At 53.6% G+C, this 15,210-nt stretch overlaps 1 protein-coding gene across 1 annotated transcript in view; it reads left to right on the top strand.

The window, feature by feature from the left end:
- Positions 1-15,210, top strand: part of PEPD (peptidase D) — a 137,814-nt gene that overhangs the window by 14,541 nt on the left and 108,063 nt on the right. The window contains 2 exon segments of the mRNA NM_001133693.2: positions 6,174-6,237; positions 13,777-13,824. Coding sequence (NP_001127165.1) covers positions 6,174-6,237; positions 13,777-13,824 — 112 coding nt within the window.

Here is a 15,210-nt window from a genome sequence, read left to right as displayed (position 1 = left end):
CCCGGCTCTGGGTATGCAGGGAAGGGCGCTCAGCCTTCCCAGGGCCATACCCACATCTTGTGTGAGAGATGGATGCGGGTATGGTGGGAGGGTTTGCATATGCATGGTATATGTGTGGGGGGCTGTGGGTGCATATGGAGTGCATACCTGTGTGTGGTGTGGTGCATGCGGAGGGGTGGGTACGTATGGATGTGATGTGGAGAGGACGTATGTTGGGGGTGTGTGTGAGGTGTGTGATGCATGTAAAGTATGTGGTGTGTGGGGGGGGCATCTGCTGTGTTTGTGGTGTGTAGGGTGTTTGTGATGGGGGTGTGTGGTGTGTAGGGTGTTTATAAGGAGGGGTGCATGTGGGTGTGCGTGTGCTGTGTTTGTGTGTGGTGTGTAGGGTGTTTGTGATGGGGTGTGTGTGGTGTGTAAGTTTTTTGTGATGGGTGTGTGTGTGGTGTGTGGTATGTAGGTTGTGGTGGGAGTGGGTGTGTGCTGTGTTGTGAGTGGGCGTGTGCGGTGTGTAGGGTGTTTGTGATGGGAGTGTGTGTGGTGTGTAGGTTGTGATGGAAGTGTGTGTGTGTGCTGTGTTGTGTGTGTGGTGTGTAGGGTGCATGTGAGGGTGTGTATGGGTGTGTGTGGGTGTGTGTGTTGTGTAGGGTGTTTGTGATGGGGTGTGGTGGGTGTGAGTGTGTTGTGTATGGGTGTGTGTAGTGTGCAGGGTGTGATGAGGGTGTTTGTGTGTGTGAGTGGTGTGTAAGGTGTTTGTGATGGGGTGTGGTGGTTGTGAGTATGCTGTGTTGTGTGTGGGTGTGTGTGTAGTGTGTAGGGTGTGATGAGAGTGTGTGTGGGTGTGAGTAGTGTGTAGGGTGTTTGTGATGGGGTGTGGTGGGTGTGAGTGTGCTGTCTTGCGTGTGTGTGTAGTGTGTAGGGTGTGATGAGCGTGTGTGGGTGTGTGAGTGTTGTGTAGGGTGTGATGGTGTGGGTGTGAATGTGCTGTGTTGTGTGTGGATGTGTGTGTAGGGTGTAATGAGGGTGTGTGTGTTTGGGTGTCTGAGGGGTATGTAAGGTGTTTGTGATGGGGGTCTGGTGGGTGTGAGTGTGCTGTGTTGTGTGTTTGTATAGCAGGTAGGGTATGATGAGGGTGTGTGAGTGGTGTGTAAGGTGTTTGTGATGGGGTGTGGTGGGTGCAACTGTGCTGTATTGTGTGTGGGTGTGTGTGTAGTGTGTAGGGTGTTTGTGATGAGGGTATGTGTGGGTGTGTGTGGGTGTGTAAGTAGTGTGTAGGGTGTTTGTGATGGGGTGTGGTGGGTGTGAGTGTGCTGTGTTGTGTGTGGGTGTGTGTGTAGTGTGTAGGGTGTTTGTGATGAGGGTGTATGTGGGTGTGTGGGTGTGTGAGTAAGTAATGTGTAGGGTGTTTGTGATGGGGTGTGGTGGGTGTGAGTGTGCTGTGTTGTGTACAGGTGTGTGTGTTGTGTAGGGTGTTTGTGATGAGGGTGTGTTGTGTGTTGTGTGTTTTTCCCAGCTTTGCCCCACTAAGTGTCCCGAGGATCGAGGCTTCCCCAGCCTCTCTGGTGCCTCCCTCCCACGCTCCCTGTGATTGGCAGGGTGTGGGGGGCCCTCTTTGCCGTGCAGGCCTCTGAGAAGGGGCTGAGGAGCTCCTTCGGCTGCTGCCCGGGCGATTTGAGGCACCGACCCTGGGCAGGCCTGGTCACTAGACCTGGTCTCCAGCCTCCCAGGCAGCGCTGTCCCCTCTGCGGCCCCTGCGAGGAAGCTTGCTCTGGGAGTGGTCTTTGGGCGTAGGCACCTGCGTCACTGTGGCGAGTTCTGTTTTTGTCTCTGACCAGCTGATAACATCCTCAGATGGCTGCCGGCTTCCACTGCAGAGCAAGTGTCTCTGCCTTCTGTGGAGAGTAGAGTGAGAGTCGGCGAGGCAGCATTGTTTGTAGCTGAAGGCAGGCCGGGCTGTGGGAAATGGATGGTGACGGCTGTAATTTGGCCCTGTTACTTATTCATTAACCACATGTAGGTGGTCAGCCAGCCAGCAAGACCTGCTTTTTGAAATTTCATTTTCTAGAGGGCTCCTCATGTCTGCACTGTGTGGCATTAATTTAATGTCTCCTTCCCACCCGTGGCCCCCACAGGTGCTGGCGGTCACTGCAGAGTGTGCAGTCATGGGCTCTGACTCCGGGGACTGGGAAAGGCCTCTCTCATTCATGCCAGGGTCCAGCTGGGGTCCCTGGATGCTGACCCCTGTGGAGGACGAGAGCCTCTTTGGGTAGGAGGACTTCGCCTCTCTCCTCCCAAAGCTATCCTTGGCACTTGAGGGGACTGTGTGTGGGGTGACAGCAGCTTCTCTGCTGACCCATCCTCTCCAGTCCAGTAATTTCTTTCTTTCTTTTTTTTTTTTTTTTTGAGACAACAGTTTTGATCTCATCACCCAGGCTGGAGTACAATGGCGCGATCTCGGCTCACTGCAACCTCCACCTCCCTAGTTCAAGCGATTCTCCTGCCTCAGCCTCCTGAGCAGCTGGGATTACAGCCACCACACCCAGCTAATTTTTTTGTATTTTTAGTAGAGATGGGGTTTCACCATGTTGGCCAGGCTGGTCTTGAACTCCTGACCTCAGGTGATCCGCCTACCTTGGCCTTCCAAAGTGCTGGGATTACAGGCGTGAGCCACTGTGCCCGGCCTTCAGTCTGGTTGTTTCCATCCAGACTTCCCATGCGACAGGGCCTGACATGAAGTACCGTTACTGGACCCCAGACTCCCCACGGGGCAGGGTGCAGGCCCTCCCTCTGAGTGGCTGCCTCCTGCCCTGGCCAGCCTGGCCTCGGGGAGTCCAGAGTCCCCCAGGGGACTCTCCAGCCAGCTTTGCAGGGCTTGTGTGGCCACACCTCTTCTTTTCTCATCAACCCCACCAAATCATGGCTGCCAAGCCTTCGGTGGCTGGTTTGACGTGGGAGTCTGGCACACATATCCCTTAGGATGACGTTTAAATGGTTTTTACTATAATTAGCCCCCAAACATGAAAAATAAGTACTATCTAAACTTAATTATCTCTGCCCTTTAAAAGAGAATGAAATGCACAGTTGCCAGAAAAGCTGCTTGCAGCTTTTCAGGTTTTATCTGTCGAATGGCTCTTCTGTTGAGAACCAGACCTCCGGCTCGGGAGGCGCTTTTTGGCGGGAGGGGCGGGAACCCATTTCCTAGTGGCTTCCCTCTGCACAGTTGGGGTGAGTTGGGAGGTTTCAGGCCCCTAACGGGAGTGGAGGTGACAAGGTCAGGTGCCACGCTGATGGCTGAGATGCCCCTCTGTAGGGCGCTGGCCTCAAAATCAGGTCCTTTGTACTTCCCCAGTCTGCCGTGAGGTTGCCTTCCACTCCTGTCACAGCTGGAGGCGATGAAGGGAGGGGGGCTAGAGGCAGAGCTGGGAACAACTGAGGACGCAGGGTGTCTGTTATGGAGCCAGAAAGTCCTAGTTGGTGTGTTGATCCCAGCCACGCGTTTCGCTGATGGCCCTGCCTTTTGTATTTCTGACACGTGCTTTTGTGCCGGGCTGTGGGGTCAACTTGGTGCTGAGAGTGTGGTTGCTCAGTAGCAAAGGGTCTGCAGGCTTCCCTTGAGCCAGCTGCACAATAAGCCCTGCGTCTGGGGCCTCCGGAGTCCAGGCGAGGCGCTCGTCATCAATTCCTGCCCCATAACTGCTCGAGGCCGTGCTAATGGAGGTGTCAGACCTTGGCCATTTAACTTTTGAGTCCTGTCTCAAATGCACAAGTGAATGTGACTGAATCATGCAAATTTAATTAACAGCAGGAGCTTGATACCCCGTGATCATTTCAGAGAAGCCAAAAGGGAGAGAAAGCAAAGGGCATCGTGGGCTGCACTGAGCAGTCGATTGATCGCGGTGAGACCAGCGTGTCCCGGGCCCTCGGTGCTCCTTGTTATTGCTCCCTGCAGCCGTCCCTGGGCCCTGTGGCCAGTACTTTCTGGTTTGGGTGGGGAGGGAAGTGGTGGAGGACTCAGAGAGAGGAGCAGATTGTGTTTCCTGCAGGTGATGCTGGTCCTTAGTGGCTCAAAGGCTGAGAATGGCACATAGGACACCAGTTCAGGAGCTCACTCGTGAAGTTCATCACCTCCAAGTCCCAAGGTTCTCTCCCTCCACCGTGTTCTGTGGGGTTCTCCAGGCACATTATCCCCTGCACCCACAACACCGCCCCCCCCCCCCCCCCCCGCCCCTGTTATCCATAGAGGGTCTTGACTGCAAGTTGTCCAGGTTGTTGCCATTTTGAACAAAGAATTGGACAAAACACACAAAGAAAGGAAAGAATGAAGCAACCAAAGAATGAAAGCAGAGATTTATTGAAAATGAGAGTACACTCCACAGTGTGGGAGCTGGCTGAGCAGAGACTCAAGGGCCTAGTGACAGAATCTTCTCGGGTCCAGATACCCCCAGGAGGTTTCCCATTGGCCACTTGGTGCTCACCTCGTGTAAATGAAGTGGTGGCCTGCCATCAGTCTGATTGGTCGTGGAAAGCAACCTCTGTAACTTCACTTCTGCGACCAATCAGAGGCTAAAATGAAGTTACAAAGTTGCATTTCTGTGTAAACCAAGACTCCACTTGCAATCAGAGGTACTTTCAATTTCCCATCTGCCACAGAAAAAAAAGAGTTTGCAAAGGGAGCAGCCTCTGGTCCTTTGTTACTTAGGTGTGGAAAGTTAGGGTTTTCCTTTCAATTTAGTTCTAGGAAGTCTGCATGAAAAAGCCCTAACGCCTCCTGACCCTCTTCTCCTGCCTCACCACCACCCCTTGAGAGCCCAGGAAACACCATCCAGAAACCATCTGCTGTTTTTTGTCTGAGGCCTATTTGGGACCTACCACCTGGTGACTGTAACGCTGTGAGGTCACAGACAGCTGGAGGGCTGGAGCACGGCTGGGGATAGAGCCCCTATGATGAGGTGGGGCCCAGGTGTGGGATGACGTAGGACCGAGTGTGCGTGTGTCATTGGACTTGGCTCTCAGTGTCTCCCCTGTGCAGTTTGTGTTCCTTTCCCCTTGCGTAAGCTCTGTCACCAACAGAGACATTGACTTATCTGCTGACCAAGAGCCTGGGTGTGGCGGCTTGCTGGACCCAGGCTGGAGGTCTGCCTAGCACAGCTGTGACCAAAGGGCCCGTCAGGAGGTGGACGAGGGTTGCCCAACCTCGTCCATTCTGTGTCTTCTCACTGGCAGATTTTTCAGGGGTAATGAGTGAGCTTGAGTTTTTCTCATCACATTGAGTAATACTGATATTGACTTTCTAAAAATGTTAATTTTTGGCTGGGCGCAGTGCCTAATGCCTATAATCCCAGCACTTTGGGAGGCTGAGGCAGGAAGATTGCTTGAGACCAGGAGTTTGAGGCTGCAGTGAGCTATGATTGTGCCACTGCACTCCAGCCTGGGTGACAGAACGAGATGCTGTCTCTAGAACATAAAATAATAATAATTATTATTATTATTATTTGAGATGGAGTCTCGCTCTGTCACTCAGGCTGGAGTGCAGTGGTGCCATCTCGACTCCCTGCAACCTCTGCCTCCTGGGTTCAAGTGATTCTCCTGCCTCAGCCTCCCGAGTAGCTGGGAGTACAGGCATCCACCACCACGCACTAATTTTTTGTATTTTTAGTAGAGATGGGGTTTCACTGTGTTAGCCAGGATGGTCTCGATCTCCTGATCTCGTGATTTGCCCGCCTTGGCCTCCCAAAGTGCTGGGATTATGCGGCTGACCTTAAAATAAACTTTCCTTTAAAGATACTCCATGAAGACCTGGCAGGCAGATTGTTTTATGCCACAGAGGGAGGGGTGCACTGGCTGCCCGCCCTGGTGGACTGTCTCTGGCAGTGGAGGGGATGATAGGGGTTTTGTCTGCAGGGGCTGGCTGCAGGTGGCTAGGGTCACGGAGGAGCAGGGATTGCTGAGGAAAGCAGCTGTGGTTCAGCCATCACTCTGGGGCCCAATGCCCTTTGCCCTCCAAGTGTGTGTTGGGCCCACCTGTTCGGTGCCGGGTGCTGGGTGCTGGGTGCTGACCGCTGACCGTGATAGGGATGAGACTGGGGCTCCATGGCCTGGGCTTGGCAGGCAGGAAGGTGGCCACGCTGAGCCATTACCAAGCCCTGACCCTGACATTCCTTGTGCTTTTCTTTGAGGATCCATTCCAAGGAGCACTTCAAGGAGAAGTATGCCATGGACGACGTCCAGTACACAGATGAGGTAGGTAGCTGGCTCCTCCTCTGAGCAGCCCAGGGCTTCCAGCACGCCTTCCACTCCTAGAGTTCCTCTCCTTCCACTGCCACAACCTTGCTGGATGTCAGGGACACTACCACCTGGCCACCAGACCCCGCGCTGCGGGTGCTCCCATTTGGAAGGAGTAGGCAGCAACCCATGCGTCAGGCTTCTCTACGGAGCCATTGCCTTGCCTGGGAAGCCCCTGACTCTGTGGGTAGAAGTGTCTGGTGACCTGGGTTGTGGCCGCTGAGATACATGAGGTGTCTCTGAGAGGCGGGCCTGCCTGCAGCAGTGGCACACGGTCTAAGTCACCGCGAGGCTGTGCTGAGGTCTTCGTGTGTCTCGAGCCCTGGTTGACTGCAGATGCCACTGTCGGAAAAGCCCAAGGCTGTGAAAGGCTTATAGAGTGGCGTTGGAGGTCCCCTGACGTCAATCCACTTCTCAGTGGGGTTGTCCAGCAGGTGTCATGTGGCCTGGGTAGGCATGTGACTGTCCTCTTGGGGTTTTGAATCTGTGCCAACCAAGTCCAGGCAGGTGAAAGGGGCTGCCCCGACTCCTCGACTCCAGCTCTACTTTCTGCCAATGGGGCAGGGCTGGGACAGAGGCGAGAGCACAGCTGGGAGCCCCTGTGGTCTACGTGACCAAAGGCCCTGACCACTGCCTGGCACACAGGAGGCCTCTGTGCTCTGGCCCTGGGCGCTGTCACAACCCCACGTCCTGTGCAGGTCAGTGCCGTGTAGAATGTGAAGCACCCAGAAGTCAATGCCTGCCACTGGGAGTCCAACCTGGACCTGGCAGCATCAGCTTTGGACAGGGCGGTCCTGTAGCCACATTTCCACAGACAGAGATCGCGTGTGGGCCATGCTAAGAGCCGGGGCTGCAGTGTGGAAGTGGCCAGGGGAGCCAGCTCTGGCGGCCAAGCAGCTTCCCCCTTCCCCTGGGCAGGACACAGCCTGGTTGAAGATGACGGCACTGGGTGAGAGTCAGGTTCCCAGGGATCATAGCCAGACACAGTGCTGTGAGAGACCAGTTTGTCTCTGCCCAGCATGTGGGGGCCCAGCCCGGCCCATCCAGCTTGGGGATGGCCAGCTCTCTTTGACTCCAGGTGGGCCAGTACCATGTGCCCAGCCCTGCCCCCAGTACTGCTGTCCTGGAATATGTTTTCCATTTCTCTGTCTTTCTCCTATCCATCTTTTGAGGCCTTGCACCAGCTGCTGTATCTGCTGTAGACTCTGGCCCACACTGGTGCCTCTTCCCTGAACCCTCAGGACAAGTTGTGGACACCATGGACGCTGACTGTGTTCTGATGTGCACCCTGCCCTTGACTGTCTTGTATTTGTCTTGAACATCCAGTTCTTTTTCCCCAGACATTCCTCTTGCACTCTCTCCCTGCCCAGTCCCAGGGACATGTAGGGCATCAGAGGTGGCTGAGACCCAGGGCGGACCTCAACAGCCCAGGGCACAGTCCAGTGCAGGAGGTGACCACATGAGTGAACGGTCACCGCAGGGTGGTGGTGCCTGGGCAGAGGTCCCCGGAAGAGCCTCTGTGAAGGGCACTGCCCACCTCTACAGGGCCACGGGGGCCTGTCTCTACAGTATCTTCTGCCTGGTTGGACTGTGGAGAGAGGAGGCTTTTGATGGATCTTTATATTATGTTATTTCAATCCCAAGCTTTTGTGGGTGACTCTTAACATCTGAAGATTCTGTCAATACACATGTGACCTATCATATTGATCCTGTTGAGTACAGGATCTAAAATAGACGGAACGTTTATTTGCATGCCCCCAACGAGACCATCTGCCATTGCCTTGTATGTCTTGGAAGTGGAGCGGGAGGCACCTACTCATTCATTCTCATTTTCCTTCCAACCCTCTCCTTGGCAGATATGTTCCCTGCCCCCGAAACTGCTTCTTAACACTGTTGTCCTTTGAAACCTTGACCCTTCAGGTCTCCTCGACGTGAAACCTGGAGGGGCAGCCTGGGGTGGGCCCTGTCTCAAGGACCCTGGTGGGATGGGCACCTGCCTCCAGGACCCTGTCTCAGGGATCCTGGTGGAACGGGCACCTGACTCCAGGATCCTGTCTCAAGGACTGGCGGGATGGGCACCTGCCTCCAGGACCCTGTCTCAAGGACCCTGGTGGGATGGGCACCTGCCTCCAGGACCCTGTCTCAAGGACCCTGGTGGGATGGGCACCTGCCTCCAGGACCCTGTCTCAAGGACCCTGGTGGGATGGGCACCTGCCTCCAGTACCCTGTCTCAAGGACTCTGGCGGGACTGGCACCTGCCTCCGCCCTGGACTCAGCTGCTGAGTCCGAGCCACCTCTGGACCGCAGCCTCCGCAGCCACTGTCTGACATTTTTGTCTTTATAACTGGGGGAAAATTCAGCTCCGTGTCTACTGTGATTTCTGGGGGCGAGGAAGGAGAACTGGTCTCTAAGCAAAGTAAGAGACAGGCTGCCTTGAGTGTTAGGGCAGGGAAGTTGTCAATGATTGCGCAGAATGACAGCACGGAGACCGGCTCATTCTTCGTCTTTGTATACAAAGCAGAATGTTGAGGCTTCAGTAAGTTCAAAGGCTGGAATCTCTTTAGGGTTTGGGAGCACCCCACTGCACCCCATCACCGCCACTGCCATTGCAGATTGTTATTGATGTTACTGTTACTGCCGCTGTTTTTACTGGGAACAAGGCTCATGTTGACAGCAGAGCAAGTGCTTCATGCCGGGGCAGCCCACGTGGGCTCCAGTAACACTGGAGCTCTCTTGGAGCCCCTTGTCCCTCCCGCTGTGGGAGGGACCCAGCGGGGCGGGGACTGTGCTGGGCCATAGCCCCCACCCCGTTCATAGATATGAGGCTGAGGCTCAGAGAGAAAGGCCTCGTCCACAGTCCCACAGCTGGAGGGGAGTGGTACTGGGATGTGACCCCAGGGGCCTCCCCTCCAGGCCTCCATTTCCCCTCAGAAAGGAGGGCTGCTGTAGGACACTCCTGCAGAGGCGACATGGACTCCCTGTGCCTTTGATTTTCTGTGGCTCTGAAGGGAGCCTGCCAAAAAGTGTGACCTGCTGGACTGAGCCCCCTGAGCTGGGAGGTATCCCAGGTTGCTCGAGGTACCCGGGGCCTGTTGCATCATGGGAGGTGACAGGAAGCCCTTTATGCAGGGAAGGGGTCCCCAGGCTGGTTCTGCAGTGCTCAGCCCCATCTCACTTGGGGTGGCCTTAGCTGTCAGTGACAAATCACAGCCAACGCTTGTCTCCTCTGAAAAAAGGCAGGAAGGCCTCCAGTGCCATGGCCGGTCACGTGATTGCATGTATGCCATGCAGATGTCTGATGGGGCACAGCTGGCTCCGAGGTTCCCTCCTCCCCACAGAGGATCCTGAGTTTATTGAGAATATTGAGAAGGCAGTTCCCCTGGGAAGGAGGCATTCAACAGAACCTTGAGTGGGGCCCCGAGGCTCTGCCGCGAAGGCCCCATGCAAAGGCTGGCGGGATCACCGGCTGAGAGCTGGCAGGTGAAGCATGTGTTCCATGCACTTGCTTCCCTTTATGGCGCCAGGCATATGTGAGAAGGTCCGAGGGTCACCAAGTCTGCTACAGGCAGGACAGATGTAAGAGGACAACCGCAGCAGCACAGGGATAGGCATCGGGAGCGATGGGGTCAGCAGGGGCCACCGCGCTGTGGAACCACCAGCCCATGGCTCTAGGAACCTGATTGTTAAGGAGTAGCCACACATCCAGACTGTTGGTGATGTTTCCTGATGTTTACATTTGAGAAACAAATTTGAAATTGTAAAAGCACTGCAGGCCACCAGCGTGCAGTACTGTTGGAGGAGAATGCCACGAAAGAAGGTTTATTTTCAAAAGCTTCGGTGCTTGCAGGGCAGAGCCAGCTGTCTGGAGCCTTGCAGGCTTTCCCAGCGCTGGCAAAGGCATATCCAGCTTTTTTTTATCACCCTGCGAAAAGCGGCCCTCGGGCCTGGTCTGGGCCCTGGTTAGGAAAGTGCAGGAGGTGTCCGTGGGAAGCCTCTGATTGTCCCCAGGGGAGGATGTACACCCACAGGGCTCCGATGAATTCTGCCCATGACCATCCAGCTCCATCTGCCAGAGAGGCCGGGGGCTGCCCGAGAAATCGATGCTGGCTCTGGCACGAAGCAAGGCAGGGCCATTTAACAGCGCAGGGTGTGAGAGGTCCCCAGTGTCCACCACTCCGTGGAAACGAGGCCCTGAGTTGACAGAGCTGTGCTGTCGTGTGTGCTGGGGATACATCGGCAGCCAGCAACACACAGCGCATCATGTTCCCTTAATATTTGAGGCACGGAGTCAGGGTGTGCTGATGAGAGCATAGCACTAATGAGTCTCCGTGGGGAAGGGCGGGTGGAGCTGCCAGGTTGGGAGAGGTTTTTGCAGCCGCAGAAGTAACCAGGGCCCACTCAAGCAGTTGTGATCAATAAAAGATGTTGCCCTGCCAGGACTAGGAGATGCACAGCCTGCCCTGAGTCGGGCCTGGATTGTCTGAGCGCTGGGCTGCAAGGAGACGGCTGCTCTCCCCTCCTCCATTATTCCTAACCAGCATGTCCTGAGAGTCGTCGCCCAGAGAAAAACCATCAGCCCACACATTTGTTATCCTGCTCCTCCCTCCCAAGACGATAGCAGATACAATCCCCAAGTGCCTCCTGGCTTTCTGATTCAGCTGCTGTAATTGACGGACTCCTTCTGTGCGGTTGAATGCAGAACCTTCACATCAACATAACAACACACCCAGGGCCGGCACGTCTACCCCTGCTCCTTTTAATAAGCCTCCCCTTCCTTTGGGAGGGGGTGAGGGTGTGTAGGGACACAGCCGAGCCTTTTGGGTTTTTTTTTTTTTTTTTGATACTGAGTTTTGTTCTTGCCCCCCCGGCTGGGGTGCAGTGGCGTGGTCACGACTCACTGAAACCTCTGCCTCCCAGGTTCAAGCGATTCTCCTGCCTCAGCCTCCCGAGTAGCTGGGATTACAGTCACCAAGCCCGGCTAATTTTTTTGTATTTTTAATAGAGACGGGGTTTCACCATGTTGGCCAGGATGGTCTTGAACTCCTGACCTCAAGTGATCCACCCGCCTCAGCCTTCCCAAAGTGCTGGGATTACAGGCATGAGCCACCACACCTGGCCAAGCCTTTTGTTTTTTTGCAACACTGAGGCCAAAGGACACAGCCATTCTCCAAGCAGTCACTCAGTAACATGAGGGAGGATCCCGGGAGATTGTTGATACATGTCTGGAGGATCATTGGGCCGGGAACATGGTAAACCTTGACAAAGTCTGTGGCTTTTGACCCAACAGTTTTAAAGGCATTTAATTTTTTTTTTTTTTTTTTTTGAGACAGAGTCTCGCTCTGTCGCCCAGCAGGCTGGAGTGCAATGGCATGATCTCAGCTCACTGCAACTGCCGCCTCCCGGGTTCAAGCGATTCTTCTGCCTCAGCCTCCCGAGTAGCTGGGACTACAGGCACGTGCCACCACACCTGGCTAATTTTTTAGTAGAGATGGGGTTTTCACCATTTGGCCAGGCTAGTCCCGAACTCCTGACCTCGTGATCCACCTGCCTCAGCTTCCAAAAGTGCTGCGATTACAAGCATGATCCACTGTGGCTGGCTGGCATTTAATTTTAAGGAAATACTTGTATGTGAGGATGTTCATCACAGCATTATTTATAATAGCTAATTATTAGATGTAATTTTTTTTTTTTTTTGAGACAGAGTCTTGCTCTGTTGCCCAGGCTGGAGTGCAGTGGTACGATCTTGGCTCACTGCAAGCTCCGCCTCCCGGGTTCACGCCATTCTCCTGCCCCAGCCTCCTGAGTAGCTGGGACTACAGGCACCCGCCACCACACCCGGCTAATTTTTTTTGTATTTTTAATAGAGACGGGGTTTCACCATGTTAGCCAGGATGGTCTCAATCTCCTGACCTCGTGATCTGCCTGCCCTGTCCTCCCAAAGTGTATTAGATGTAATTTAAGTGTCCCGTAGAGGAATGAGTAGCGTCCATTAAGAGAGTATTCATTCTACAGCCATAGGTTCAAATCTGGGCTGTGCTGTTATTTTTTAACCAGACTCAGGCAAGTTCTCTAACCTGTAAGCCATTCTCATTTGCGAAACCTGTATGTTTGCCGCACTGTCTCCCCGTGTGGTTAAATGAGATGCTGTGTGTAAGATGACTGGCACAGGCTGTCATCAGCGACTTACTGGACGTTTACTGTCCCCAGCGGTAGTGACTGCTAAAAATTGCATGTTTGAAGAATATATAATGACAGGAAATAAGTGAAGCATGTAATTTCATATGATCCAAATGTCATTACAGATCTCTGTTTTTATGTGCAAAGCTAAAACGTCTCTGGAGATAGGATTGTACGTGCATTTTATCTTTTTATAGTTTTCAGTACGTTCCAGGTTTTCTTGGGAGGCGTCTCAGTATTAAAAAAGGTATATGTATACATATGTCAAAACTTATCAAAATGTCTATGTTAAATACAGGCAGCATAGAGTATGTCAGTGATCACTCAATCAAGCTGTTAAAACAACAACACGTTCTCCTTACTGTCCCCCTGCGTTTCGGGTGTAAAGAGTTAGGATAGGGGTGTGGGGAGAGGCGAGGGCTGTGGAGATGAGACTGTTCTCTGCCCAGGGGGTGCTCAGCAACAAGAGGGTCTGCAGTAGCCAAGATGCAGGGCAGACTGAGGAGGAGGGGCTGAGAGAGGAAGAAATTGCTCCCGGCAGGCTGGTTGGCACATGGCGCTTTGCTGGGGGAGTGGTGACTGTCAGTGGGGCAGTAGAGGAGGGAGTGAACGAACCTGCCCAGGGGGCTGGGGCTTCCATCCTGAGTGCAAATTGATGAGGCACTAAGATGGGAAGAAGGCACTCAGGGAGAGGTAAGAGCTAGAGCAGAGGCGTGGAGAGATGAGCTGGCCCGGCATGCAGATGCAAGGGCTTGGGCTGGGAAGTAACTGGCCTGCAGTGGCAGGAGGTCCAAGTGGGTCATGGTAGAGGGACAGAGAGTGGGCTGTGGGGTGGGGGCCAGAGTGTGGGACTGGGGAAGGCCAACTCCCCTGGGTCTAGGGGTTGAATGGGGAGCAGGGAGGGAGTCTTCTGCCCTAGGAACCAGAGGCTGGTAGGCCTGGAGCCTAAAGGGTTCCTGGGGGACAGGTCTTTAAGCAGGGACTTTGCAGATGGGCAGAGGGGCTGGCCTTGGAGGATGGGTAGGGCTGGCTGCTTGGAGCCAGGAATCGGTGTGGTGCCTGGAAGCAGCGCGGTGCGGTGGGAAGCGAGCCAGGTGTAGGTTTATCCTCTCTGCCCCTCGATGGCTGTGTGGCTTTCAGAAGTCCTTCAACTGGGGGAAGCTGGGTTTCTTCACCTGCAGGGTGAGGGCAGCACCCGCGTCGCCTGTTCTAAGGATCTGCTTGATAAATGTGCACTGTCATTATGAAGGAATGGTGGCATGTCATCTTCATTAGGCTTAGTGGTGCCTCTAAAGTGGGTTTTTCTTTCCAACCTTCTAGATTGACAGTGTCCTGACGTCACAGAAGCCCTCTGTCCTCCTCACTTTGGTAAGTGTCTGGTGTCCAGGGGTGGGGCAGTGCTTGGCTCTGGGGAGGGTTTTTAGGGGGCCACCTCTCCTGCAGAGGTCGGGACCATAGGGGAGGATTAAAAAACTGAGAGGGGTTGGGTCCAGGGGCTCACACCTGTTATCCAAGTGCCTTGGGAGGCCAAAGTGGGAGGATCGCTTGGAGCCAGGAGTTCCAGGCCAGCCTGGGCAACATGGGCAAGACCCTGTCTTTACAACAAATTAAAAAGTTAGCCAGGCCTGGTGGCATGTGCTTGTGGTCCCAGCTGCTTGGGAGGCTGAGGTAGGAGGCGTGCTTGAGCCCAGGAGTTTGAGGCCGCAGTGAGGTATGATCGTGCCACTGTGCTCCAGTCTGGGCCGCAGATAGGACCCTGTCTCAAAAAAGAAAAAAATAAACCAAGAGGAATGGTCGTCGGTGATAAGTAGCGACACCTGCTCAGTCTGAATAGCTGTTTATGGGACCCCATCTTTGAGTCTCCCTGGGACCTGCTGTGTCCTGTCATGAGGATGTGGACCTGGCACTACACCCACTCCTAAGGTTAAACCTGGCTAGAAGATGTATTTGTGTCAGGCTGAGCTCATGGAATTTGTGGATGTAGAAAGTCAGTTTAATGGGTACCAAAATATAGCTAGGTAGAACGAATCAGATCTAGTATTTGATAGCACAACAGGGTGACTACAGTCAACAATAATTTATTGTACATTTAAAAATAACCAGAAGAGTGCAATTGGATTGTAACAGAAAGGATAAATGCTTGAGGTGATGGATAGCTCATGTATCCTGATGTGATTATTCCACATTGCATACCTGTATCAGAATATCTCATGTACCCCATAAATGTATACAGCTAATATCTACCCATGAAAACTAAAAATAAAAAATATAAAAAGGAGAAAAGAAAGTTTATTCCCACCCTCTGTCTCCCCTGTTAATGGGATCTGAAAACCACACCCCCGGGCATCTGCCCTCAAGGTAGCAGGGGTGTGGGGCGCAGTGACTGACCGAAGGCCTGGGCTAGGGTGGGGGGTGCGAGGTGGGCTCTGGGTACGCCGGCAGGGTTTTGGGGGCACTTGAGCTGTGGCGGCCCCCAAAGAATTCTCTGGAATTTCTCAGAGAAGTGTGCTTACACTTCTTTGAGCTTGGGAGTTTCATATAAGAGGCATGTCCACAAGCCTTCTTCCCCCCAAAGTGACCCTTCCGTCTTGTCTTTTTTTTTTGAGATGGAATATAAAAAGTAAAGTAGAGGTTTCTCTTCAAAGACTTTCCTCCACGTCTAATTAGAAATAAACAGTAACTTCTCTTAGAAGCAAAATTTATTCAAAGACCTGTGCTAACATTCTTAAATATCTGCTAGCTGTAACAAAGAAA

This window comes from Pongo abelii, chromosome 20 (assembly GCF_028885655.2).
Source record: "Pongo abelii isolate AG06213 chromosome 20, NHGRI_mPonAbe1-v2.0_pri, whole genome shotgun sequence".
Lineage (NCBI taxonomy): Eukaryota > Metazoa > Chordata > Mammalia > Primates > Hominidae > Pongo > Pongo abelii.
The sequence above is the reverse complement of the archived record's forward strand: the minus strand, read 5'-3'. Positions and strand labels throughout refer to the sequence as shown.